The sequence below is a fragment of the Hyaena hyaena genome, unplaced genomic scaffold (assembly GCF_003009895.1).
Source record: "Hyaena hyaena isolate Hyena2069 unplaced genomic scaffold, ASM300989v1 scaffold_29, whole genome shotgun sequence".
Taxonomy (NCBI): domain Eukaryota; kingdom Metazoa; phylum Chordata; class Mammalia; order Carnivora; family Hyaenidae; genus Hyaena; species Hyaena hyaena.
The window spans coordinates 326,553-351,060 of NW_024080661.1; the positions used below are offsets into that span (position 1 = coordinate 326,553).

Consider the following 24,508-nt stretch of genomic DNA (forward strand, 5'->3'; position numbering starts at 1 on the left):
GAACTTAAAAGCACGTGCTTTTTAAAATCGTTTTTGGTTGTTTTTTTTTTTTTTTTGGCAGGATGGGGGAGATGAGCCGAGGTGGGAGCTACAGTCTGGGCTGGGTGAGGCCTCCCTGCAGCCCACCCCACTGTGGCTGGCTGCCTCTGAGGCTCTAGCATGCTCTGCACCCCCACATCCAGCACATCCCCACCTGTCACCCAGGTAACAGCTTAGAGGTTTTGCACTGCGCCCTTTGAACCCAGAGCCCTGGCCCAGTCTCCGCTTCCCCAGCCTCTGGCCAGCAGGCTAGGGAAGCTGGTGCGGGGGGGGGGGGGCACTCTGGGACCCTCCTGGCCTCTGCAGGAATCAGGACTCAGCCTTATGTCTGCACACTGGACCTCTGGGGAAAGCACAGCCAGGGCCTGGCCCCTCCCCGCTCACCATCCTCCCAAGAGGCGCCAGCCCACAAATCTCTCCTCTTCCTGCAGAAGAAGGCTGCAGAGCACCACACCTTCTCGGCTCCAAGTCCCAGCGCCCCTCGCCCCTCGCCCCTCGGAGGGCTGGAACCAGCCCAGGAAGCCAGGCGTCCCCTCCCACCAGCACTGCCAGGTGCCCCTCCCCCGTCCTGGGCGGGCAGGGGCCCGGAGGCAGGAGGCACAGTGCTCCGGATTCCCCACGCCCCAGCCCCAGAGCCATTCGCAGGCTAGCACAAGGGGCCGGTTTCCTGGAGGAGATCAGCAGGAAATCAGCTGGGCCCCCGGCCAGCGGTTCCCCTCCCAATCCAGCTGGCGCCCGCTCCTCCGCAGCTCCCCTCGCAGCCCCTGGGGAGGGCTGGGGAGGGGGCACAGGGCCCTCCCCTGCATCGCCCCCTCCCTCCCCTCGGGGGAGGGTGGGGTGGCTCAGGGTGTAGCGGCAGGGAAGGAGGCCCCTAGCCCAGCGCCCGGATAACCATCTCTCCCCCTCCCCCCACCACGGGCATCCACGTGCTTCACATTCTTGGACGTCTGGGAGCGGGCGGAGGCGTGAGCGGTGAGACTGGTGGGGGACAGATGGGGAGCCGCATCCTGTGTACCCCTTGTCCTTCAATGCCCCACAACAGCGTCTCTGGGGAGGGAGGCGAGTCCCCAGGGCCCTGCAGGATTGAAAGGCTCTCCTTCCTCAGCCAGCCTGCACTCTCTTCCCATCTTGGGTTGCAGGTGGCAGGAGGCGGTGGAGAACTCAGGTGAGCAGGCTGGACGGCCCGTCACCGCAGGACCTCCGCACACACCAAGGGATTCCTCCCAAGACAGTTGTGTGACCCCGTGTACGACAGGGTCAAGTCACCACCAGAAGCCTCCAGGTCTTTCCTGTGCCTCAGAACAACTCCCAGCCCACAGCTTTGGGGCTGAGCCCACTGGCACCACGACCAATGACGCATACACACACCTACAAAGGGACCATGGGAACAGCGGAGCCCAGACGTCTAGCTCTACCTAACCCCAGACAGTGTGTGGGAAACAGCCCTCCACTTCCCCATCCCCAGCCTCACCAAACCCAAGGCCTGCCGGGACTGCATGCTCCTCCTCCCCAAGCAGTCTGGGGCCACGGGAGAGCTGAGCTGTCCCCACGGGGTGAAGGAGGAGATGGGGGCAGAACCCAAGGTCTCTGATCCCAGCTTCCCCCTAGTCTTCTGGCACAGGCGGCCAAGGGGGTGGAGGGGGTGACCGCAACAGCTGTGCCCCAATTATCCCACTGGGGAGGAACACCTTGCTCCAGCTGCGGAGAGTGGGAAACAGGGTCCTGGTGTTACCTCTCCCCTTTGGCTAAAGTCAACCGGCACTCACACCACTCACACCCCCCTCCCTCCCGGCATCCAGGGCCTGCAGCCTCCCAGCCACGCGGCCCCAGAGGCAAAGGTCAGGGGGCAGGACAATAGGAAAAGCTGCAGATGAGGTGGCTCTGGGAGGGGCCCAGGTGGGGTCTCTCTCCACTTCAGGTCTCTCTTCCTAGAGCGAAGGGGGCTGGGGGCTGACCTTCAACCTCCTCCAATCTGCCCCCAGAGCCCAACTCCACCCCTCCTCTCAGGCAGGCAGGAGGGAGGCAGCCGGTCGGGAGGGTGGGAGAAGCTCCAGAGAAGAGACGAGCCCCGAGCTGGGAAAGGGAAGAAACCCGAGCCAGGTAACAATAGCCCTGTGGCGCCGCTCCCTCCCGCGCAGGTACACTACCTCACAGCTGGGTACGAACACGCCCAGGTGTGCACCCCAGGCGCTCACAGCTCCCGAGGGTGCCCGGAGCCCCTCCCTTCCAGAGGAGCCCCGAGCCCAGACGGAGGACAGCAGGAAGGTGAGCGGGCTGCCAGGGCTCAGTGCCCCTCTTCGGGTCAGCCCAGTGCCTGCCCCCATCCCTAAGTGAAAACTGGGTAACAAAAGGTCACAGCTGGGTTGGCAGGGAATGCTGCCCTCATTTCCAGAGCAGCCCCAGACCCACAAAAAACAAAGTCATTCCGAGAGAACAAACCAGTTTAGGATTAGGAGGGAGGGATTCTTCCCACCAGAGCAGCCTCTCCTTTCCATTCCTGGGACAGAAACCTTACAGATGCCAGCCAAGGGTCCCGGCCCAGGGCAACCCTCATTTGGACAAGTGCCCTCCCCAATGTGAGAGGTGGTTAGGATGGCAGACGGGGGTCAGAAGTTGCCTCTTCCTGCCACACCCCACTGCCAACACCAAAGACCCAGTGCGCTTCCCCAACAGGGACTATAATGACACAAGGGCAAGGGCTGGGGGCAGCAGCTGTTGCACAGGAGGGGGCTCTCCCCTAGGCTTTGACGGGTGGGATCTAGGAAAGAAGCCCCTCCTCCTAGAGCAGATAAGCCCACAGATAGGACCTTCACCCCACCCTCCAGGGTGGGAGAAAGGACCACTCTGCCCTGAAGCTACTGGATTCCTAGCAAAAAGATTACCTATAAAGTGGAGGCAAAGGGCTGCACTTCCCCTACAAGAAGCAGCAGAACAGATGAACAAATGTTCCCTGAAGGGAGGAACCTCTAAAGTTCCTCAGCCCTAATGTAACAGAGATAGCGCCCCGGGGTTACTTAGGAGGCTCCAATTGTCCAGCAAGGGCACCCGAGTTTCAGCAACAGAGACGGGAAAGTGAAAAGTAGAGGCAAGGCCCCCATCGAGCCCCAGGCCCGCACCCCTGGTGGGAGTGGCAGCTCCGCCACCACCACCAGCCCCCGCCCCCCCCCCCCAGCCCCAGCTCCTACAATGGGAGAGGGGAGGCCGGTACCTACAGTGGTTTGAGCCATTCCAAAGCGGAGTCCGGAGCGGGGTGGAGTAGGGACCAGGGGCGGGGAGCCCTTTCTCCGGGAGCAAACAGGCCCGGTTTTGGTTATAAAAATCCACCACCAGGAAGGGATTGGGGGTGGGGGTGAGTCCCCCCACTTCCACACTCTCGTACATCTTCCCCGCGAAGACAAGAGGTCCGGGCGGGGAAGTCCTGCGCACCGCCTCCCTCACTCAGCCGGCGGCGCCATCCTCGGAGAGCAGCGGGGGGCGAGGGGCACGTCCCCCTCGCCCCGACTGGCGACCCGGGCCGCGGGCCGCCCGTCGCCCGAAGTCCTGCGTCTAAGTCGGCTGGTCGCTCCGCCAGTCCCAGGTGAACAGCGGGGAAGTTGTGTGCGGGGCGGGGGCGGGGGGTGTCCCTTGGCTCCCCCCAGGAACGCCCGCCGGAGGCCCGGGAACTCAGCGGCTCCACCTCGAGGGGGCTCCCGTCTCGAGTCGCATGCTGTCCTAGGCAGAGTCCCGCGGCTCCCCAAGTGCGCCGGCCGGGGGCGGGATCGGCGCGGGGCACGGGCGGCGGGGGGAAACGCCGGGCACTTCCTCCTCCCCGCAGGGGCTCTCGGGGCTTCTCCGGGGCGAGGATTCCGGGTGGGGGTGGGGACCCCGCACGGCTCCGCCTCCGCCAGGCACGGGGCCGCCGGCCGACGCTAGGTCTCCGAGGTGCTCGCTGCGGCCCCCCGCCCGGAGCCTGCGCGCCCCCACCCTGGCGGTCCCACCCCCTTTCCTCCGCCCCGTCCCGTCCAGGCACCGCCCCTGACTTAACCCTTGCCGGGCGGGTCCGGCGGGAGAAGCGCAGGGAACTGACAGGGAGAGGCGGGCTGGGGCGGGCGAGTGGGGGGAGCCTGAGAAGGGGGAGGAGAAAAGGGGGGACGGCCAGGGGAAAGGCTACAGAGAAGGAGTACGCGGAGGATGGACGGAGGCAGGGTACGCGGAGAGGTGGGGGCTGCGCGCTGAGGCAGGAACGGAAGAAGGGCGGGAGTCTACCCCATCCCAGTTCCGGCTCCCAGCCTCCCCAGTGGTTCGGTCAGTCCCCGGCCCGGCGCTGGTGGGGGAGAGGTGACGGGGCGGGGAGGAGGGGGTGGTCCCGGTGTCCTCCCCCAACACACCCCCCACCCAGCCCAGGCCTCATTTGCCTAATGCAATGCGGCTGAACTCTCGCTGAACTCGCCTGGCGGCGCCTCACCTCCGGGTGACCCACCCACCGCTGCCCGTGACATCACCCGCTCGCCAGCCCGCCCGCGGGGCTCGCCCGCCGGCCCCCGGCCCGCTCGGGCCAGGCCAGCGTCCCTGGAGCCGCGGAGAGTGGCCGCAGGAGGCGAAGGGCCAGGGCGCGCGTGGCCAAGTGTTAGCGCCACGAATGCGGCGTGCAGCGTGCGCCGGGTGTCCCGGGTGTGACATTGTGCAGCCCAGACGTAGTGTCGGGATGAGACACCCGGCTTGTGTCATTGTCTGTGACATCATGTGTGATTCCGGCCGCCCGCCTGCCGGAACCCGACGCTGCAGCGCGTCTGCTTTGGCACAAACGTTCGCAGAAGGGGCTCTCCTCCCCACGCTCTGCGTGCTTCCGGCGAGCAAAGCCCCGCCCAAGGTGTCTCCCAGCGACGGAACCAGGATTGGCCCCCCACCGCGCAGTCCAGCCCTGGAGAGAGGAGGGGCTGGTGCCTTCCAGCTGACCACTTCCTCCCGGAGGCCCTCGGGATGCCAGTTTCAGTGGAAAAAAGGTCTAGGTTAGGTAGGTCCGTGAAGGAGGGGGGATTCCCCCTAGAGGAGAGGGTATCCTGTTACTCCCACTGACTCTGCAGCAGAGCTCCCTCATTCTAAAAAGGCATAGGAACTGACAGGCTTCCCAAGAATATTCTTCAAGAAACCAGGTTCTTAACATGGTTATTAAATCCTCACAGCAACTCCAAGAGATAAGCGGGCATTATTCCTATTTCACATATAAAGAGACTGAGGTCTCAGCAAGGCTAGATGGGTTGTTCAAGTTCACACTGCTACTAAAGCTAGAATGAGCATTTGAACTTTTCTGCTGCCGAAGCCCGTACTCCCATCATGCCAGGCTGATTCAAGAAAAGGTATTTTCTGAGTACCTCCTATATGGATACTCGGGGAAGTCTGTTCTAGCAGACCTTAAGAAGCAACTGCCATTAAGCAAATAATTATTTATATATATATATAATTGTATATAATATATATTTTTCAGTGGAAGAATCTAAAGATGATGCCGTATGTGTGTGTGTGTATATATATATATATATATATAAACACACATATAGGTAATTGCACACAGATAACTGATGTTCTGAAACAGCTATAGTAGGCTTTGAAGGAGAATTACTACTGCAGGTACCTAATTTAGGTTGAAGGGTCAGGGAGGACCTCAAGGCAGAGACCTAAAGAAAGAGAAGAAGTTTATAAGTCAGGCAAAGAGTAGGAAAGAATGCGGTCCCAGTAAAGGAAGGAGCCTGTGCAAAGGTCCTGAGGTTAGAGATGTTGGTGAGTTCATTCAAGGTACTGACAGAGGACTAGGGTAGAGGCAGCATAAAATTCAAGAGGAAAACAGACACAAGACCAGGCTGGAGAGGTGGGCTGAGGCCAGACCAGGTGCGCCTGTTTGGGATCTTCTCTTAAATGCAAGGAGAAGCCACAGAAAGCTTCCAAACAGAGGAGAGGCAAGATCTGATTTACAGTGTTGTAAGATCTTTCTAGCAGCTCTGTGAAGAATGGACTGTAGGAGGGCAAGAGAGACCAGTTAGTAGCTGCTACAATAGTCCAGGGAGCATAAAAGGGCAGGGGGAGGTAGCAGTGAGCACTCTGGTGTGTGGCTTTGCAACAGCCAAGTTCCCGAGACTGTGAAGTACAGTCATCTACTGGTCTGGTGGACAGGTGGCTGTGGGGCTCCAAAGTGACATCCCACCTAAGTGAAGTCTGGGCTGCAGGTGGAATGCTGGGGTCTGGGGCACATATGCAAGCCTTGGCAGTGTTGAGTGCTGGGGAAGAGGGCAGACTGCTTCCACAGCCCTTGGTATCTTTCCTCCCAAATGACATAGCTCCTGGGCACCAGTTATGTGCTGGGCTCTGTGTTCACTGCTGCGAGCTTCTAAGGGATCTGAGTCTGTCCCTGCCATCAAAGACCCAGTAACTGGGAAAAGAGCTCCCAAATGATTACAGCTCACGGCAGGAACTGGTCGGAAAGAAGTCATTTCGTGGTACAGAGAGGAGTGTTCTATAAGAAAAAATAAGGACGCACAGGAATTCAAAGGTGGGACAGTGCAGCGTGGAATGGGAGACACCTGTGAAGGCTTCTGGAAAGAGGCAGCATTCAGGATGTTCCTTAAAGGATGGAGAGAATTTCTGGAGCTGGAGAAAGTCCAGAAAGAAGTCCAGGTGAGATACCTGTTCTGGGCAACAGCAAGGTCGTGAAGCATGTCAGAGAAGAACACAGTGTCCTGAGGCATGAGGCACGGGAAGAAGAGGGAAAAAAGGAAGGTTCTGGCGGCCGATGGAGGGCTCCAGACACAGCTACCCAGGCCTCCTCTGCTGCTCCTCTGTGACTTTCCCCATAGCGCCTCCAGGACTGGGTGTTTAGGGGGCCCTCGGCACGTGTGGTCTGAACTGAACGGGCCCCTACTTGTTCCATGCCCCCTCCTGTCCCCAACCCCATCTGGAGGAGATAACAAACAGAAAAGCATGAGGCCTGGAGCCAGACATGGGGTCCCGGTATAGGGTGGCCATCCCCAAACACAATGACCCCACTCCACCCACCTCATCATCACTGCTCTGGCAGGATACTTGAAGCTCACCCGGGCTCCTCAGCCAACAGGTCACCATGGCCTCATATCAACTCAGCCAGCCGGGAACACATTAGGAGTCTTGCTTTAAAGAGGAGGATACAGACTCAGAGAGAGGATGGGTGACCTGCCCAAGGCCGCACAGGAAGAACAGTCTTTTTTAAGATTTCTGCCCACAGTACCTTGGTCTGTGGGCTGGTTGAGGTTCTCAGCAACCCAGAAGTCAAAACGGGCTGGAGGGGCGCCTGGGTGGCTTAGTCGGTTAAGCGTCCGACTTTAGCTTAGGTCATGATCTTGCGGTTCGTGGGTTCGAGCCCCGCGTCGGGCTCTGTGCTGACTGCCAGCTCAGAGCCTGGAGCCTCTTTCAGAGTCTGTGACTCTCTGACCCTCCCCTGCTCACGCTGTCTCTCCCTCTCTCTCTCTCCTAGAAATAAATTAAAAAAACATTAAAAAAAAAAAAAAAACGGGGAGGAGAGAGCCTTTATCTCTGATCTAGCCAGGGCCGACCTAACCTGTCTACCCTGAGACACCCAGCTCCACTGGCTGTGCCCGACTCCATGGAGGAGTAGGAGGAAGGAGGCTGTGTGGGCACCGCCCCAAAGTCATCTGCAGAAGGGAAACACTTCCTCTTTCTACAGATGCTACCCCCTAAAGGTAGTCCTAGCCTGCACCGGTGTATCCCTGAGTCCTGCCTGAGGGAGCCCATGCATTATCACTGCTCCCAGATAAAAGGTGAGGGGCCCCGTTTTCATTCAAAATCCCTTCCAACAATCTTTTGGCTGACTCTGCATTTTGGACCCCTGGAAAGGCACTGCTAGCAATACCCTCTCTCCCTGGGCGGTCTCTCTTATTGTCCAGGGAAAGAGTGGACGGAAGGGAGGGTGGGAGGCAGAGACTAAGGGAAGGGAGTGGCAGAGGAGAGGAAGAGGGGCTCACCCCCTCCTCGGTCTCCCCAGTCTCCGGGCACACACACTATGAACATGTGGACAGAAAGGAAAAGACCTGACCGGGTCTTTTGGGGTTCTCATCTCTAGCTCCTCTACCGATTGCTTCCAACTTCCCTGCCCCTACCCTACAAATTGAAACAAAATAAGAATACACTCTGTTCCTACAGTGTCTGTCTGGAGGGGGGGGGGGGGGCGGGAGGATTGCCTACTGAGCTCTGCAAACTCCTGTGGGCTGCAGCAGGCAGATTCGGGGGTGGGGATGGGTGTGAACAGATTGTATCAGCAGTTTCCAGGACAGGATGGAGATCTGGCCCGGGCCTCTTAGGGCTCTTTCCCTCCAGCCTTCAGGATCCAAAACACAGAAGAGGGGGTGTGGCTTGGCTGCCATCCCGACGCCCCCTACTGGGGGAAAGCAGGAGGTCTGGGGCAGAAGTGGGACTCAGCCATAGGAGAAGGGGGTTTCAATATTGGCACTGAGGGACCCCTCCCCCCTCTCCTGACCCAGGAGTGCCCACCACGATACCCTCCTGCAGCTGCCTATCTGGATGGTGGAAAACAGGTCAGCTTTAAGGCTCACTTAACCCAATCACTTAAGAGTTCCTCAAATGCAAATGGGGATAATGACCCTCTCCCAGCATCACAAAGTCTGGGGCACATAGTAGGTAGGTGCTCCACAGATATGAGCATCCAGTTCTCTCCAACTCCTCCACCTAGAAGGGGCCTGGGTCCCCCTTTCACCATGGTAACGGTACCACGCAGGAGACAGCAAGGATGCAGACGACAGGATGCCACAAGCAGACGCAGAGCTGAGAACATTACCATTACGTCGGCGATCTTGCCTAATCTCAGCCTTTGAGGGAGGTTCTGGTAATATCCCTGTTTTACAGGCCAGGAAACATGCTCAGAGAGGTCATCACATGTAGCAAGTGGCAAAGCCAGAACTCAAGCTCCACTACCTACTGCACAGCCTGCACGGAATTCCTGCAGTGAGCAACAGAAAGGGCAGGTTGGTTCCCCGCTCCCCTCCCCCCAGCCTAGATGGGCGATAAGAAGAGACCCTGACCTCCCCAGACACACAGTACAATCCACAGACCTCTCCCCTTTAAACACTCTATGCCCTAAGTCACCGCCCCCTCCAGCACACAGACTGACCACCCCTCCCCCCAAGCTCTGGATTTGATTCTTCCAAGTCACTCAGCTCTGACCTTCTCACCCCATACACACGAGCCATTAACCCCTTTCCCAACACACACTCAGCCTTGACCCCACCCCCACCCCTAAAACACACACAACCCTGACCCTCCCCACAATGCACACAGACTCCCAACCCTCTATAGTAAGTATCAGTCCTCAGAGATCAAGCCCCAGCAGCTCTGGGGAGGTGGGGAGGGAATCCTGTCCCATCTCTGGGGCCTCCCACTCTGACTCCCTGACTGGAGTAAGAGAAATACCCCTTCCCCAACAGTGACCCAGACCTGTCATTCCATAGGCCACCGGGGTCTCTGAAGGGCCCACCCAAGACACCCAAGGTCCAGTCTCCGAGTCACATGGGAAGGGAAGGGGGACTACGCAAACACCTTTGTTGGTGGGAAATGGGAGGAAAGAACCTCCCATTTGAGGTTTCCTACAAAAAGGGTGACCATTGCTGTCTGCAGGAATGGGGGCCACCAATGTCTACCTCTCCTAGGAACTGCCTGACCCCTGGCACCAGCCCCAAGGCAGGGAGAGCAGAGAAATGAGGCTGCCTCCCATCTCCAACACATATGAATTTTGATCTGTCACGCTTCACTACCCGGGGCGGAGGAGCTTGGGTCACCAGGCCAGCCAGCCCTGCACAAGAAGGAGGGGGATGCCTGGCTCCCTGAAGCCCATGGCTACACCACTGGTCCCAGAGAAGGAGAAGGTCAGGGGAAAGCTCAGAAGCTGGGGGTCTAGGTAGGAAGAGAAGTTGTTGTTTACTAGGAAGAGGGGAGGGGCTGGGAAACCCACAGGCTCACAGAGGGAGGGGGCAGGAAAGGAGCATTGCCCAACCTGGGTGGGGAAAGCCAGAGAAGGCTCTACTTGCCCAAAATGTGGGCACCCCACCCAGGGGGGAGAAGGTTACCAGGGTGGGAAGTGGGGGACCCGGAAGCCCTCCCCACCCACCTCTAAGAAAGAGGAAGAAGCTTGCAACATTCAGAGGAGGACACAGCATTTGCTCTTTGCTTGTCTGATACGAGATGGGCACGAACCCAGGCCACCCAGGCCACCTCCAACTCTGAGCAGGGCCTGGGGCTCTGTTCCTATCACCTGGAGAAGGACAAGTTACCCCCAGGCACCAGGTTGCAAGCCCCCCACTTGTCCCTCCCTAGAAAATCCCACCCTGGCAGGGAGCAGACACTCCAGTTACTCCCGCCAAGAATACGAATTCCAGTGTCTGCAGACAAAAGGAACCACAGACTTGCCCACAACCCCAATTCCATTCCCCAGCAGCCCTGAACCCAGAGACTGGGCCCCCTGGCCACCTAGCATGGGCTGGAAGACTAGGCCAAAGTCGGAGTCCCCCCAACTCCAGGTCGCCGTGCCACTGCCGTATGAGGACAGTTAAGAAAAGGAGGAAACAGAAGGTGGAGTATGAATGACATTGCAGTGGAAACTGAGGGAGTATCTGCCTGCCCTCTGGTCCCAGGCCAGAAAGAGGGGGAGCGTGTAGGAGCAGACACGGAGCCCCTGCTCTGGCAGCCGGTGGGGCCCGGGAGGGAGGGGCCGTGGCGGAGCCAGAGGAGGAGGTCCAGGAAGCGGTGGTGGCGGTGGGCAGACGGCCAGTGCGGGCAGCGAGGCGCCCGGCCAGGGCCTGCCCCAGGGACAAAGAGACTCCCTGGCTCCGGCGAGAGCGTGCTGCCCCCACACTGAGAAGGGGGCACTGACCCAGCCCAGCCGGGCACACAGGGTAGTGGTGCCAGGCAGCCTGCCAGGGGCCGTGGGAGGGGCAGTGGGTGCCCGGGGCAGGGGGTTCGGTCCCCGCCCGCCAGGAGAGGTGGGACACGTTTCCCAGGTCAGCAGCTGACCGACCAGCCAGCCGTCCACGGGCCATTCTGCTGCTTCCAGCCCCTCCCGCCCCAGGCCAGGCCCCTGCTCCCTCCCTCCTCCCCCTGAGCCCTGGCCTGGTGCCCAGCTGGGCCCTGGGGGCCAGAGTTACTGTAAGCGGCCTGGCAGGCCCGAGGCCTGGACTCCGCCAGCTGGCCATAGCTGCTGCCACCTCCCACTACCTGGCTCGGCCAGCCGGGGAAGGGTACCGAGACCCCCGTCCAGCCAACAGGCGACCCCCATGGCAGGGGGTGGAGTCAGCTTGAAAACACGGGCCCTGCCAAGAGCATGCAGGCGTGCACAGCCAGAGTCCAGGCCGGGTGCCCCCTCCTGGGACAGCGGCCCTGGCCACCAGGCAACCGTGGGTGGAGCTGGCAGGGAGGGGGGAGGGAGGGGTCATCAGCCTCCCGGGCAGTCTGCGCACTCAAGCTCTTTCCCTCAGAGGGGTGGGACGGAGGTGGGGTGCCACTCTCAGGAGACTTGCCATTTCCACCAAATGTCGAGAGGTTTGTTTACCCGCCTCCGGCCTCTGTGTCCAGTTCTGGGAGCTATTTATAAGGCCCTCAACAGCACAGCACAGGAGAGGGCGCCAGGAGAGGAACGGCACTGTTGCATCTCTCCCTCAGCCGCCCCCAACATCACAACAACCACTGTTATCGGCCTGTGAGTCTTTCATCCTTGAGCCACCCCCCCCCCCGCCAACGACAGTCCCCCTCATCTAGAGAAGACGCGCAGAACAGATGTGCCTGGAGGCCTGCTGCCCTCCACAGCCCCCTCCCGCCAAGCCTCCCGCCACCCCACTTACTGGCTGGGGATGGTGTGCTATAGCCGCTGACTGGAAGCTGGTGCTGGAGAGTGGTCAGGGCGCCTGGCGGTGAAAGTCCACCCAGCATTGGCGGGAAGAAGAAGGCGTAGGGGGGCACCGGGTACCCATTGAGGTGCCCTCCCCCAGGTGTTGGGCAGGAGCTGCTGTTACTGGCCATGCCAAGCAGCCACAGTCAGAAGGGCAGGCAGACAGTCTGGCAGGAGGCTCCGAGGGGCTTCAGGCTGCCCCTCCTCGGGGCATGGGGCCTGGGCCCAGCGGGGGTCTGGGTGGTCGGCCCACCCTGCCCCCCTCCTGTCCTGGAGCTTCTGTCCAAGGCCAGCAGGCTAATCTCAGCCTCCTGGATCCACCACCCCCCTGCTAGAGAGAGGGGGGCGCGTGGGTTGGGGGAGGTCCCAAGAGCTGGTCCTCTGGTCAAGCAGTTCTGTGAGCTGACACTTTTCTGGGAAGGTCCGGAGCTGGCCTTCAGGACACTGAAGAGGATGCCTCTCCCAGATGGGCCCTGGCTAGGCGGCTGGGGGGGCCATGTTCTGTGGCACTGCAGAAAAAGGAGAGACAGGTGAGTGGGCACTGAGGAGCGGGTACACGGGCATTCCCCGTGGAGCTCCCCAACCTGGGCGGCCGGAGATTCTCCCGTGGCACCCGGCTGAGCAGACAGTTGGCACCATGCCTGGCTGGCAGAGACAGCCCGGGAGCAGGGCCCAGACACTGCTGGGGGTGGCAGGGTAGCACAGCCAGGCTGGGGAGACAAGGACAGAGCCCAGAGCCACAAAGGGCCTCTCACCCACAGTCCTGAGCGGAAAGGTCAGGGTCTGCCACCCCAGAGGATCCCTGTGGCAGAGGCCAGCAGCCGGCCCTCCTCCTCCCCCCAGTGTGGGTTACCTGAGGTCAAGATACAAAGAACCGTGTGCCTGAGGGGAGGAGGGTGGGGAGGAAAAGCCGCTTCCCTAAAGCATTGGCACTTCTCAGAAAAATGACTCCTAGGCCAGGGGGCCCCTCTTATACCACTTCCCCCCAAATTCCAAGCCCCAGCACCCCAGATGGGTTTGCCCCACAGGCCTAGGGAGGAGGCCTGTTGACATACACACAAATAGGGAAATGGGAACCAAGGACTCCTGGGTATCACCTCCAAAGGTTACCAGCATGATGGGCCGGGGATGGCCAGTGTGGAAGAAGGGCAGGGACTGTCCCGGGTCATCCCTACCCCCAGGGAAATGAAAGGGTAAGGGAGACTGACGAACTCGAAGTTCACCCACATACTTGGTCAGCAAAAGCAACATGCCTGGATGGGGTGGGAGGTGGGCGCAAGGGGAAGGACCAGATGGCCCCCCACCATGTGTGTATACAGATCCAGACCCTGTCTGAACAGCTGGAATCGGAAGGACATGCACAGATAACACCATGGGGAGTTAAAGAGATGAACCCAGAGATTCCATGACACAGAGAGACAGAAAGGCAGCAACGAGGGCAAAGAGAGAAAGGGGGAAGAGAGAAGCATCCACAAGAGAATGCTTCCAATCAAATCCACCTGGGGTATAGGAACTACATAAATAAATACAGGGACATGGACATATTTATATAAAAATACATATACACACATATATGGCATACGTATGGCATTGTATATATGCAAGGACAAAAAAAAAAAGACAAAAGGAAAGAGCCAGTTAAAACCACAATGAGGGGCGCCTGGGTGGCTCAGTTGGTTGAGCATCCAACTTCAGCTCAGGTCAAGATCTTGTGGTTCGTGAGTTAGAGTCCTGCATCAGGCCCTGTGCTGACAGCTCAGAGCCTGGAGCCTGCTTCCGATTCTGTGTCTCCCTTTCTCTCTGCCCCTCCCCTGCTCATGCTCTGTCTCTCTCAAATAAGCATATAAATAAATAATAAAGCTACAATGAGATACCACCTCAGACCTCAGATCCACCAAGATGACTATAATGAAAAAGACTAATAAGTTGCCGGCAAGGATGCTGGAGAAATTGGAACCCTCACACACTGCTGGAGCGAATGTAAAATAGTACAACCGCTTTGGAAAACAATGTGGCAGTTCCTCAAAAAGTTAAACAGAGTTACCTTATGATCCAGCATTCCATTCCTAGGTATCTACCCAAGAGATATGAAAACGTAAGTTAACACAAAAACTTGTACTCCGGGACCGTTCATACCAGTATTCCTCACAATGGCCTTAAAGTAGAATGGACCCAAATGTCTATCAGCTGATGAATGGACACAATGTCCATCCACGTGCAAACTATGCTGCCAGAAAAAGGAATGAAGTACTGACATACACTACCACAACATGAAAACAGTTATGCTAGTTCTGAAAGGCTACGTACCGATGATTCCATTGATATGAAACGCCCAGAATAGGCAAATCTATAAAGACAGAGAGTAGACTGCAATCACCAGGGGCTAGGGGGTAGGTTTGAAGGAAATGGGAGGTGACTGCTGATAGTTAACAGGTGTCTATTTAGAGTGATGAAAATTTTCTAAAATTGATGGTGGGGATACTCGCACCACTCTGAGTATACAAAAACCACTGTGGTGTACACTTTAATGGGTGAATTTTACAGTATATGAATTATATCTCGATAAAGCTGTTAAAAAAGAAGAAAGGAGGGGCCCCTGACTGGCTCAGTCAGTAGAGCATGTGACTCTTGACGTCGGGGTCATGAGTTGGAGCCCCACATTGGGGGTGGAGTTTAATTAAAAATAAAAAATATTAAACAAAGAAGGAAGGACGAGAAAAGGAAAGAGAAGAAAGGAAAAAGGAAAGAAACAAGGCCACAAAGACCCAAACGAAGCACTGCCTCCATTGCCAACCCCTGTTCCTCGCCCCCTCCCCCACCAAGCCTAGGCCATTCCACGTTCTAAGCTCCAGGCTCCAGGTGCAGACCTGGAGCCCAGGGGACATGCACATGGCCAGCGTTTGGCAGAGGACCATGCCTGGGATGGGGGAGTTCCTGCCAAGGCCACCGTGGACAAGGCCAGGACTTTGGGGCCCAGCTGGGCCAGGCTGGGGGGGGGGGACAGGTACTCGCTAGGGAGGGGGCAGCTCCCCCAGGAGTGAAATCTGGACATTGGTAATGACCACGATTTTTACTGGTGCTAATTATGGCAACCATAAGGCCTCTCTCCTTACTCCTGAATGAGGTACCCCCTTCCCTCCCCAGGCCCCTACTGATTCCCTCCCAGGCTGAGAAGGCTGACGTCAGAGGAACAGGGGCCCCACCCATTGGGCCAGCTGCCACCCCAGCCCCCCCACGCCCCTGTGGGGCCCCACACAAAGGGAACTCTCAAGCTGAGAGAGCTAGGCAAGGGAAGGAGGGGTTGGCTGAGCCTCATCAGGGTTGACAGTCAGACACACACACACTCTCTCTCTCTCCCTCAGAAACTCACGCATTCAGGTCTATGGAAAGCATCTGGGTGGGCAAGAGCATGCTTGCGCGCCCCGGCCTGTGTGTGTGCGGGCACGCACGTGAAGAGAGGGAACCTGGAGATACCATCTCTCCACACCTGGGCTTCACCACACAATGAACATGGCTCAGGGCTTGTGTGCACGGCCCCGGGACACAGCTCCCCGCAGACATACAACCACAGCCCCACCGTCTCCCAAACGGCACATTCGCTGACCCTCACACAGCCAGGCTGGCCTTTGTACCTGCCTCCCTGGGGGCCCAGCGCCCAACACACACTGAGGTGCACCTTCCGACAAATACACGGATGGGGTTTACATCCACACAGGGGCCTGCCTCCCTGAGGTGAGGCCCAGGAAGCTGAGGCCCCATAAGGCCATTCACTCTAGACCCCAGGCATCCTGACTCAGCTTCTGGGGTGCAGGGGGTGGATTCGGTCAGTCCAGTCTGGACCTTCTGCATCCCACCTCTGCCCCCAGAGGAGAGAGGACTATCCCCACCTTAATGCTTCAACTCTGCCTGTGAGGAGTCAGACATGGGACCAAACTTCAAAACTCCCTGCTCTCCAAAGCCACACCCCAGTGAAAGACTGGAGGGCCTCCCCAACCCCATCAGTGCCTCACTATCCCTAACTCAGCTCAGCCTGCAAACTCTAGTGCAGAGTTACTCAGCTCCCCAGGGAGGACCTTGAGCCATGCGAGGGTGTAAAGGTCACAGAAATGGGCCAAGGGCCAGGCTGGCCAGGGAACAAGGATGGGTGAGGGCAGGGATGATGGGGGCTGAGCCAAAGAGCACAGACCCTGCCTCCGAAGCTCCCCCTGGAGCCATGACCCTTGGGGAGACACCTGGGCCCCAGCTACCTGCACCCAGGGGTAGAGAAGACACAGTCAGAGAACTGAAACCACCAAAGAAAGGGAAAACAAACTACCTCCAACCTCCGCCCGATGCCCACCGGCTCCACTGCCCACGGGCACCCTCCCTCCCTCAAGGCAGAGAAAACCACAGGCCCATCTCTCCGATACACTGAGCCTCGCCTGGGCACAGTAGGAGGGGGTGGGGGCTGGAGTGCTGGGTACCAGCCATGCACCCTGCCCACCGGGACCTCCCTCACTCTCAAAAGGTGCCAGGATCCCTCCCCCACTGGAAGGCATCCCCAGGTGCCCATTCCTTACACCCCCAGACTCACACACCTAGAGAAAAAGGCAAGAGCTGACGAAGCCATGAAGATGGTAGAAAAAACCAGAGGTTTTAAGGGTCAAATCTCAGCTCTGCCACTCTGGGTGAACTTAGGCAAGTCACTTAACCTCTCTAAGCATCTGTTTACTCACTTGCAAGCTGCCGCTCTCAACAACTGGTTGTGTGGTTTCAGACCTGTGAGTCTGGAAAGCACCTAGCACAGCACTGGGCACACAGGAGGTGCTGGGCAACTGGGCCCCTTTCCCCACACCTCTCACCACACCCGGTGCCTCCCTGGGCCATGTGTCTGCTCTCCCTTCCCTCTTCCCAACCAGGGCTAGTGTCTGTGGACAGGGCCCGGAGAGAGAATTACCCATTTTCCAGGGTCTGCTTCCCCCCAGACTGAGAAGAGGGATGTGGGTGAGGGATATTCTGGTGTGGGTGGAGGCCCAACCACAGCACTTTCCCAAATTCCCTTCTTTCATTTCACAAACCAAAAAAGGGAAACCTTTAGGATTTGGGGAGGGAGGAAGGGAAGAGAAATAAACTATTTCCTTTCCTATCCCCAGAGAAGAGGAGCCAGGGGTCCCCAAACCCAGCAGGCCCAGCCCCTCTTCTTCATGGACTCCCTCCTCGCAGCTCCCAGGCTCCTCTGCAACAATGGCTCCCAAGGAACAGAAGGCAGGCAGTCCCAGAGAGGCCGAGAGACAGGGACCCAGGGACGGGGACTGAGCAGCTTAAAAGAAAGGGAGACAGGGGCTTTCCTAAGCATTCTAGACAGCCAATGAATCATAGGCAAATGACACACAAAGCTCAGCTCAACTTGAAGGGGGACCCAGAGGGACCCACAGGACATGAACGAACCCTGGTAGAAATAAAGATCTGGACCCCCTGGACCCCCTATCAGACCAGGAGGGGACAGGGCGGGACAGGGCGGGATGGGGCGGGACGGGGCAGATTTCAAACCAGAATGGTGGGCTGGAACTATTTATAAACTTTCCAGGAACACACACACACACACACACACAAACACACACAAAGCCACAACTTCTCCCCTCCTCCAAGCTCTTCAGATCTTCAGGCAGGGTGTGGGGCACAATGATGATCACTACTCCCTCTTTCCCTTTTCCAAAGGCTCCCTCTGGTCAAGGCTTTCACCCCTCTCCTCCCTTACAAGCCCACAATCTGCCCACTCTGGTCCTCTGTCTACCTTTTGCTCGCCAGAGTCCCGGCTTCAGGGAGCCAGCAAGGCCAGCCCCACTTTGAAAGAGATCACCACCCCAGGAGGGCCTGGACCATGCCGGGACAGGTACACGGGGCACCTCTTTCTCTACCAGACCCTTGCAATGCCAGGCCTGCCTCACTGGAGCTAGGACTTGTTTAAAAACCTGCCCCCAAACACATGCAGGCCCTTAGCGCATCCTCGGAGGGGGTTAGGGTTAGGGGAGGGATGAAGTCCCGCAGCTTCCCCTGGATGCTGCCACTGACCTACTGCCTCAAGATGCAGCACGCAGTCACAAAAGAGTGGGCCTGACGTCCCTTCAACCTGTGCCCCACCTGGCCCAAGGTTCCGTCCTAGCTACGCAGGGCCACCTGACCTCCACGCGCCACAATCTCAGCAGTGACTGATTACCAAGCAGAAAGGGCAACTGGGTAAGCCCAAACCTAGGGCAGGCCAGGCTCTGGGAGGAGGAAATGGTGGTCTTGTGGGCACGACAGCACCTCCAACTCCCGCATCCCCAAAGACGGCACCCCAGAGCCCCCAGGGAGACATGCTCAGGACCTCCAAAGCTCAAGGTGGCTGAGGGGCCCCCTGGAACCCACTGGGTCTTCTTTCAGAGTAGAGAGTAGGTGAAAGGGCAGGGGGCAGCCCAGGCCTTGAGGAGAGGGAGCAACCTACGGGGAAGGAAGAAAACAGGAAGAGGAAGAGATGAGCCTGCCGAAGCCACAGCCAGACCACAGGAGTGTGTGGACCAAACAAAGGCCCCTCTGTCCAGGCAGGGGACCAAGGGGGCATAGACAAAGGGGAGCCCCCCCAGCTTGGAAACCACCGTCCTTATACCCAGCCTGGCACGGGGCTTTCCCCACCTTCACCTTGGCAGCTGCCCCCTCACCACTTGTCTCCCCACTATACCATGCAGGAAACACTGCTCTCTCACAATGGGAGCACACAGCAAGGGTGTGAGTGCGTGTGTGTGTGTGTGTATGTGTGTGTGTGTGTGTGTGTGTGAGAGAGACAGAGAGAGAGAGGCTACAACAATCTCCGCCCTCCGCCATCCCCTCAGCTCTGCCCTAAACCTGAGACTGCCAGATTCTGAATCCTAGGGCAGAGTCAGCAGGTCAATCCCCTCCCAGCACCCCTCCCTGGGGACCTCGACTGAAGGGAAGCCAGGAACGCCCCCCTCTCCTGCCTCAGGATATCCTCTTGGCTCTGACCCCAGACCAGGCCTGAGTCAGACTGTACCCCGCCCCATACCCCTCCATCCATTGACCCCCCAGGAACTTCCTACTCTGCACCCGCCTGCCAGTTGGAGGTTAGAGCTAGGGGGAATCTCTTCTCTTCTCCATCCCTGGCTGAAGAGGGAAGCCTACAAGTGGGTGGGAAGAACGGGTCACAAAGTCTTATGGCCTGCCCCTTAAAGCACAGGGCCTTCTGCAGGCTCAGACAGAAGCTGGTACAGGCTGTATCCCCACCCTCCACCCCGAAACATGCACACAACCTGCCCAGCGCCTCCTCCCACTCCAGCCTGTACCCCAAGAAATCACAGAAGCTCCCTGGGGAAAGTAATTTCCATGAGAACACAAAATGGGAGAAGGTTCCAAAGGTAAAAGGAGATAGGGAGCAGAGCCTCCACGAACCTGTGATGCACCTTTGAGGCAGCGCGACCTAGGCTGGAGGGGACAGGCTCACACAGTCAGCCACAGTCACAGTCTCCCCAACACTGGGTCTGAGTAGGTGGCTAGGACTCCTTCCCACAGACAGAAGTCTGGGGGGCGCCCAGGAGGATCTGGGGCATCAGAGACCACACACACTCAGCCTGAAATAGCCCCCAAGCCAGGGCCCCCCCCAAGTCTCTCCCCAACTGTGGCCCTGGGGGGAGGGCAGCTCCCTCCCCACAAGAACCAGGGTAGTGCCCACGGGCGGCTATCTCCGTGGCAACCAACAACAAACATCCCTGGAACCACAGTGGGACAGGAAGTGACAGCCACGTGACAGGAAGACTTTTTTTTCCCAGTGTGTGTGGGGGGGTGATAAAGATTATTAGCAGCCCCTGGAGAATCAGCTGTCCCCTAAGTTTCCCCCACTTGGAGCTGGAGGGAAGGGGGCCAGCTGGGAGGGTGGCCACCCCCTACGGCAGTGTGTGAGGTAGGTTGCATGGCCCCTCCCTCCGGGCCTGCCACTCACGGTTCTCCCCCTTGCTCCCCCTCCCCTCTACTTCCTGCCGTGACTAGAGATCAGAGAACTCCCCACCGCAGCTTCCCCTTCTCAAGTCTCGATTCCTGGGCTGGAGGTTTCACCGTGGGCCGAGGGACAGAAGGAAGGAGGGCTGGGGATCTGCGGTAGGACCCAGGGGACAGAGGCTCCGGGGGAGGGACCGGGAGGGAGCCACTCCTAGGTAGGTGTGTACACACAGGCACACAGAGAGTGGGTCACGGTGACACACGGCAGCGGGCGGGTCGCAGTGACACACGGAGACTGCCTGACCTCAGGCAGCTCTGGGGGGAGGGGAGCAGAGCCACTGGATCCAGCCCGCACACCCCACTCCAGCCCTGTCCTGAGCCTCTGGGTTCATCTCAGGCAGCTACTGGCCCCAGACAAGCGAGATCCCAACTGTACCCAGCCCCCGCCGCCTCTCCCCTGCCTTTTGTGCTCAGGAATCCCCCTCCCTGCTCCAAGGTGCCCGCCCAGACGAGGGCACCTTGGTGGAAGGTGGGAGGAATGGAACCTCCCTCCACCCCCCTCCCCTTCTCTGCAGATGTCCCAGACTATATTTAGCCCAAACCGGGCGGCCAGCCAGACCCAGACTCCCCACTGGTCGGGAGCTGAGCTCCCAGTTTTTATGCAATTAAAACATTAACAGAGAACCACCCCCCATCCACAACCTCCATGCCCCCCAGCCCTCCCTGAGCAGCAGAGCTCAGTTAACTTAAACAAGGGCAGGCCAGCTCTGCAGCTGGTGAAGGGGATGGGGGGTCACCGGGCAAACAGCAATAAACTCATTCCTTTGCCCATCTCCCAGGCCCTGCCCCCACAGGCAGGATTGGGACATCATCCATGAGATCAGGTTGACACTTGCGGTGGGGGGGTGGGCAGGCTTTCCTCGTTCCGGCCGGAAGGGAAAGACATATCCAGTGGGGTGGGGGGGTGCCTGGTTGCAGAAATTCCACCTGTCATTTTGTAGCCCCCTTCATGGCCGGCTCCAGTTACAGGGCTGGGGGTTGGCAACAGGTGCTGGCCAGGCTGGCAGCAGTCTAATCCCCCACCCACTCCCAGGGCTGACAGTGGTGCCTGGAGGTCCCGGCAGGGGCCAGGCAGGCGGAATGCTGGGTAGAAGAAGGGGGCATCACTGCCAGGCAGGTAGGGGGCAGCCCAAGGCCCTTCTGTAAAAGGCGGCTCCCTGGACTCTGTGACGTGTGTTGGAGGATCTAGAAGGCAGGGAAACCTTAGTTCCATAGCACCTATTTCATTTCCCCATGATGCCAGGCGGGCGGGCTAGAGTGTGGGAGGTCTGTCTGCCTGCCTCTTCCTCCTCCTCCTCTCCAAATTCCAGGAACAGGCAAGGGAGGCTCCAGTTGCGGAGAGAGAGGGAGAGCAAGCAGGCGGTCCCAGCTGGGGGGTGGGGGGGGCTGGAGGCGGGGACTGGAGCGGGAGGCAAGATCCAGACAAGCAAGAGACACCCACACCCAAGCCAGACGGGGGACAGACACACCGACGCTGACACATTCTCACACTCTGGGCCTGGTCCCTGCACACCACCCACCCTGCACGGACACCCAGACACTCTCAGCCAATCCTGCCAATCCCCAGAACACTCCCTGGACACACACGGAGATCCAGGCCCTCGCCCCCACCCTCCACCCCCCTACAAACCGTGTGGGCTCTAGACAGCAGCCAGAGGGTGGAGAGGGGAACGGAAGAAGAAAGACAGCAGGCATCAGAGAGGATGTGCAGCCAAAGCCCTGGGAGCCGGGGTATCAGTTGCCACATGCATGCCGTTCCCAAAACCCAGTAAGTCAAGACAACCCTGGTCATCTTGCCAGGGGCCTTGCCAGCTTCCCACACTCCCCAAAACCATTGCCACCAGAAAGGGGCGTGGGACACACTGGGCAAGTGGAGATTACCACATTCATCCGTCACAGAGATAGGATTACCTTTCCCATCACCCTAGATCCCAGACACTACTCCTAAAGAGACCTCCAGAAAGGCCCAAACACATCCACCCCTCAGCCCAGCCCAGGTCGGGCCCTGCCCTGCCCAGCGCATGCTGCCCAAAGCACAGGGAACAGGGCACTGAGGTTTCTCTTTTGGAGCAGGCGGCACCCTCACGTCACATGGTTCTGAGGACTACCCCACTAAAGAACCTAGAAGTCGGAGCAAGAAGTGGGTTTGGGGGAAAGGTCGTAGAGGGCAGAGCCAGCTTCTAAGACCAAAGGATTTAGGGAAGGGAAGCTAATTAACCGGGGTCTGGGTCAATGCCCCCAAAACAGACTTGAAGTGCCACTCAGTGTCCTCTACCCCACACTAGATGAGTGGCAGGAACCACGTCATGGCACATGTGGGTGACTGTGCCCAGCGGGGGAGCCACGGGGGTGATCAGGATGGGGCTGCCCACAGCTAGCTTCCTGCCAGGCTGCCACATGGTTAGGAGTAGGAGGTGGACCAGAGAAGTGTCCCAGAATGGTAGCAGGGGCATTCAGGGTCAAACCAAGGATGGAGACTGAGGGGTGATAGGAGGAGGTGGTCAGGATTAAGCCATTCCAAACCCAGGGTCTTTTCAGAACTGCTATTCCATCTGCACTGCCCTCACCAGTCTGGTGGGGAAAACTCCTGTGGGGACATTTCATACACATTCGCTCACGCCCTCAAAGTCCAAATCTAAGGTCCTCAGCTCCCAAGGGCCTCCTCCAGTCTGACCCTAGTGACTGCTGTCTCAGGACCAACATGGCCCAGACTCCCAGACAGAACCGATGTCCCAGCCCTTCCCCGTGCACTAACATCCTTCACAGTCACAAGCTCCCTGACCACCACCACCCCCATTCCTCCAGCTCCAAATACTCTTTCTCTTGTTCTTCCCCCAGACTCATCGCCACCCCCCACGGGGGAAGCCCCAAGGTGCCAAGCCACCCCCGCTCCAATCTGGGGCTTCCCCAGCCCAGCCTCCCCATCAAGCACAAGGCCCTGAAGGAGAGCTTGGGGCTCAAGCCCACTTTGTCGCAAGACCTGGTGTCCTTACTGAACCACTTCCCTACAACAACCCTGTCCTGTGACCACTCCAGCCAGGGAAAGGGACAAGCGACATCCCAAATCTCCCACCCAGGAAACTGGAGGAGGGATGGTGGTCAGGAGCAAAAGTGAGGGGGTGTGAGCAGCAGGGGGTGGGGAAGTGTTCTCAGGAAAAAGGCCCTCTAAGAACATATACATATACACATGTGCACACAGCCCACAGGCAGAGAGCAATCTGGTAGAAGAAGGAGCTGGCACCAGCTGAGTGCCGAGGGTACGCCAACCATGCCAGCACATGGGCATCCTATCCAAGACAGGATGGACAGAGGCAGAGAAATATCTTCAAGGCTATGAAGCTTTTCTTGTCTGATTTCCATAGGAGTTGGGTCCCCATCCCCAGCCTAGCACACTGGTGGCCTGCCCCCTTCCCACTGAGCAACTTGACAATAGGGCAGTGCCCAGAGAAGGGCCACAGCCAAGCTGATTTTCTGGCACCCCCCCCTTCCACACACATCTGGCTAGCAGCTTCTCCTCCTCGTGGGTGGCACCAGGTCCCAGACACTCTCTGCAGAGTAAAGACAACCAGTCCGTTCCGTCCTCCCCTCACCCCAAATACCTCCCATAACCCCATGGTAGCACTAGACGCAGAGACCTCCCTCCTGGGACTGCACTGCCTCGCTCACCCAATTCGGTCGGCTCCCCTCACTCCACGGGGGACACCAGCTGAGCGGGCCCCGCCCCCCAGCCGGCTGCTCCGGTGGGGGTGGGCCTCCGGGCTGATTCTCCCCAAACCACAGGGCAGCTCAGATAACAGGAGGGAAAGGAGGGGGCTAGTCCGTTGGGCATCCGATCTCTCCCCAAACAGGTTTGAAAGTCTTTTTGTTTTGTTTGTTTTTGAAGAGAAAAGCGAGAGGGAGTAGGAGTTCCCAGCGGCGGTTCTGCCACAGCTCGGGCGCCAGGGACACGCGCGGCAGACGGCCCCAGATGCCTCACGGCTGCGCGCGAACACTCGGGCGCAGAGAGACGCACAGACTGGGCTCCCCCACCCGGGGCACGGCGACGGCGGGGTAGGAAGCCCAGGAAACCCCGGGTTCCCGTCTGAACCCGCCCGGCACCATGTCCCCGCCTGCAGCTCCTATCAGGGGCAGGCCAAGGGGCCCCGGTGCCCGCGGGAGCTGGGAGCTCTCCAAAATCCCCGGGGCAGAGGTTACCTCGCAGCGGGAGGAAGCAATCCGTCCAGAGCGCCCGCGGGCTCGGCGTCTGCCCTGACCCTGCGCCTCGGTGCTGCTAAGCGTCAGGGGTACGAGATCCCGGGAGAGGAGCAGTATGGGGGGCCGCGGCTCAGGGGCGCGGGGCGAAGGCAGCGGCCATGGCGAGTCACGTGCGGAGGCTGAAACTTTACCCGGAGCCCCAGACTAGGGGGGCGGAGGGTACAGAGCTGGAGGGGCGGCCCTCTCCCCCGCCCAGGCCCGCCTCCACCCGCCCATCGACCTATCACCAGCCAGGGGCGGGCCCTCGGGATCACGCCCCCCCCGCCCCTCCCT

At 59.0% G+C, this 24,508-nt stretch overlaps 1 protein-coding gene and 1 long non-coding RNA gene across 8 annotated transcripts in view; one reads left to right on the forward strand and one right to left on the reverse strand.

Annotated features, from left to right (window-relative positions):
- The window catches only part of RARA (retinoic acid receptor alpha), a 43,505-nt gene that overhangs the window by 10,207 nt on the left and 8,790 nt on the right, over nucleotides 1-24,508 (reverse strand). For 2 of the 7 annotated variants that reach the window (XM_039227708.1, XM_039227709.1), the window contains exon 2: nucleotides 11,910-12,465. In XM_039227708.1, coding sequence (XP_039083639.1) covers nucleotides 11,910-12,087 — 178 coding nt within the window. In that variant the 5' untranslated portion in view covers nucleotides 12,088-12,465. Of the gene's footprint in view, nucleotides 1-3,247; nucleotides 3,994-11,909; nucleotides 12,466-19,378; nucleotides 19,402-24,175; nucleotides 24,380-24,508 lie in introns of those variants that run through there. The other 5 variants (XM_039227707.1, XM_039227710.1, XM_039227711.1 and 2 more) reach the window with 5 other exon arrangements.
- On the forward strand, nucleotides 899-2,229 carry LOC120229005. The gene is made up of 3 exons (XR_005527649.1): nucleotides 899-1,011; nucleotides 1,179-1,204; nucleotides 2,178-2,229. It is a non-coding gene; the product is annotated as an uncharacterized LOC120229005 (long non-coding RNA).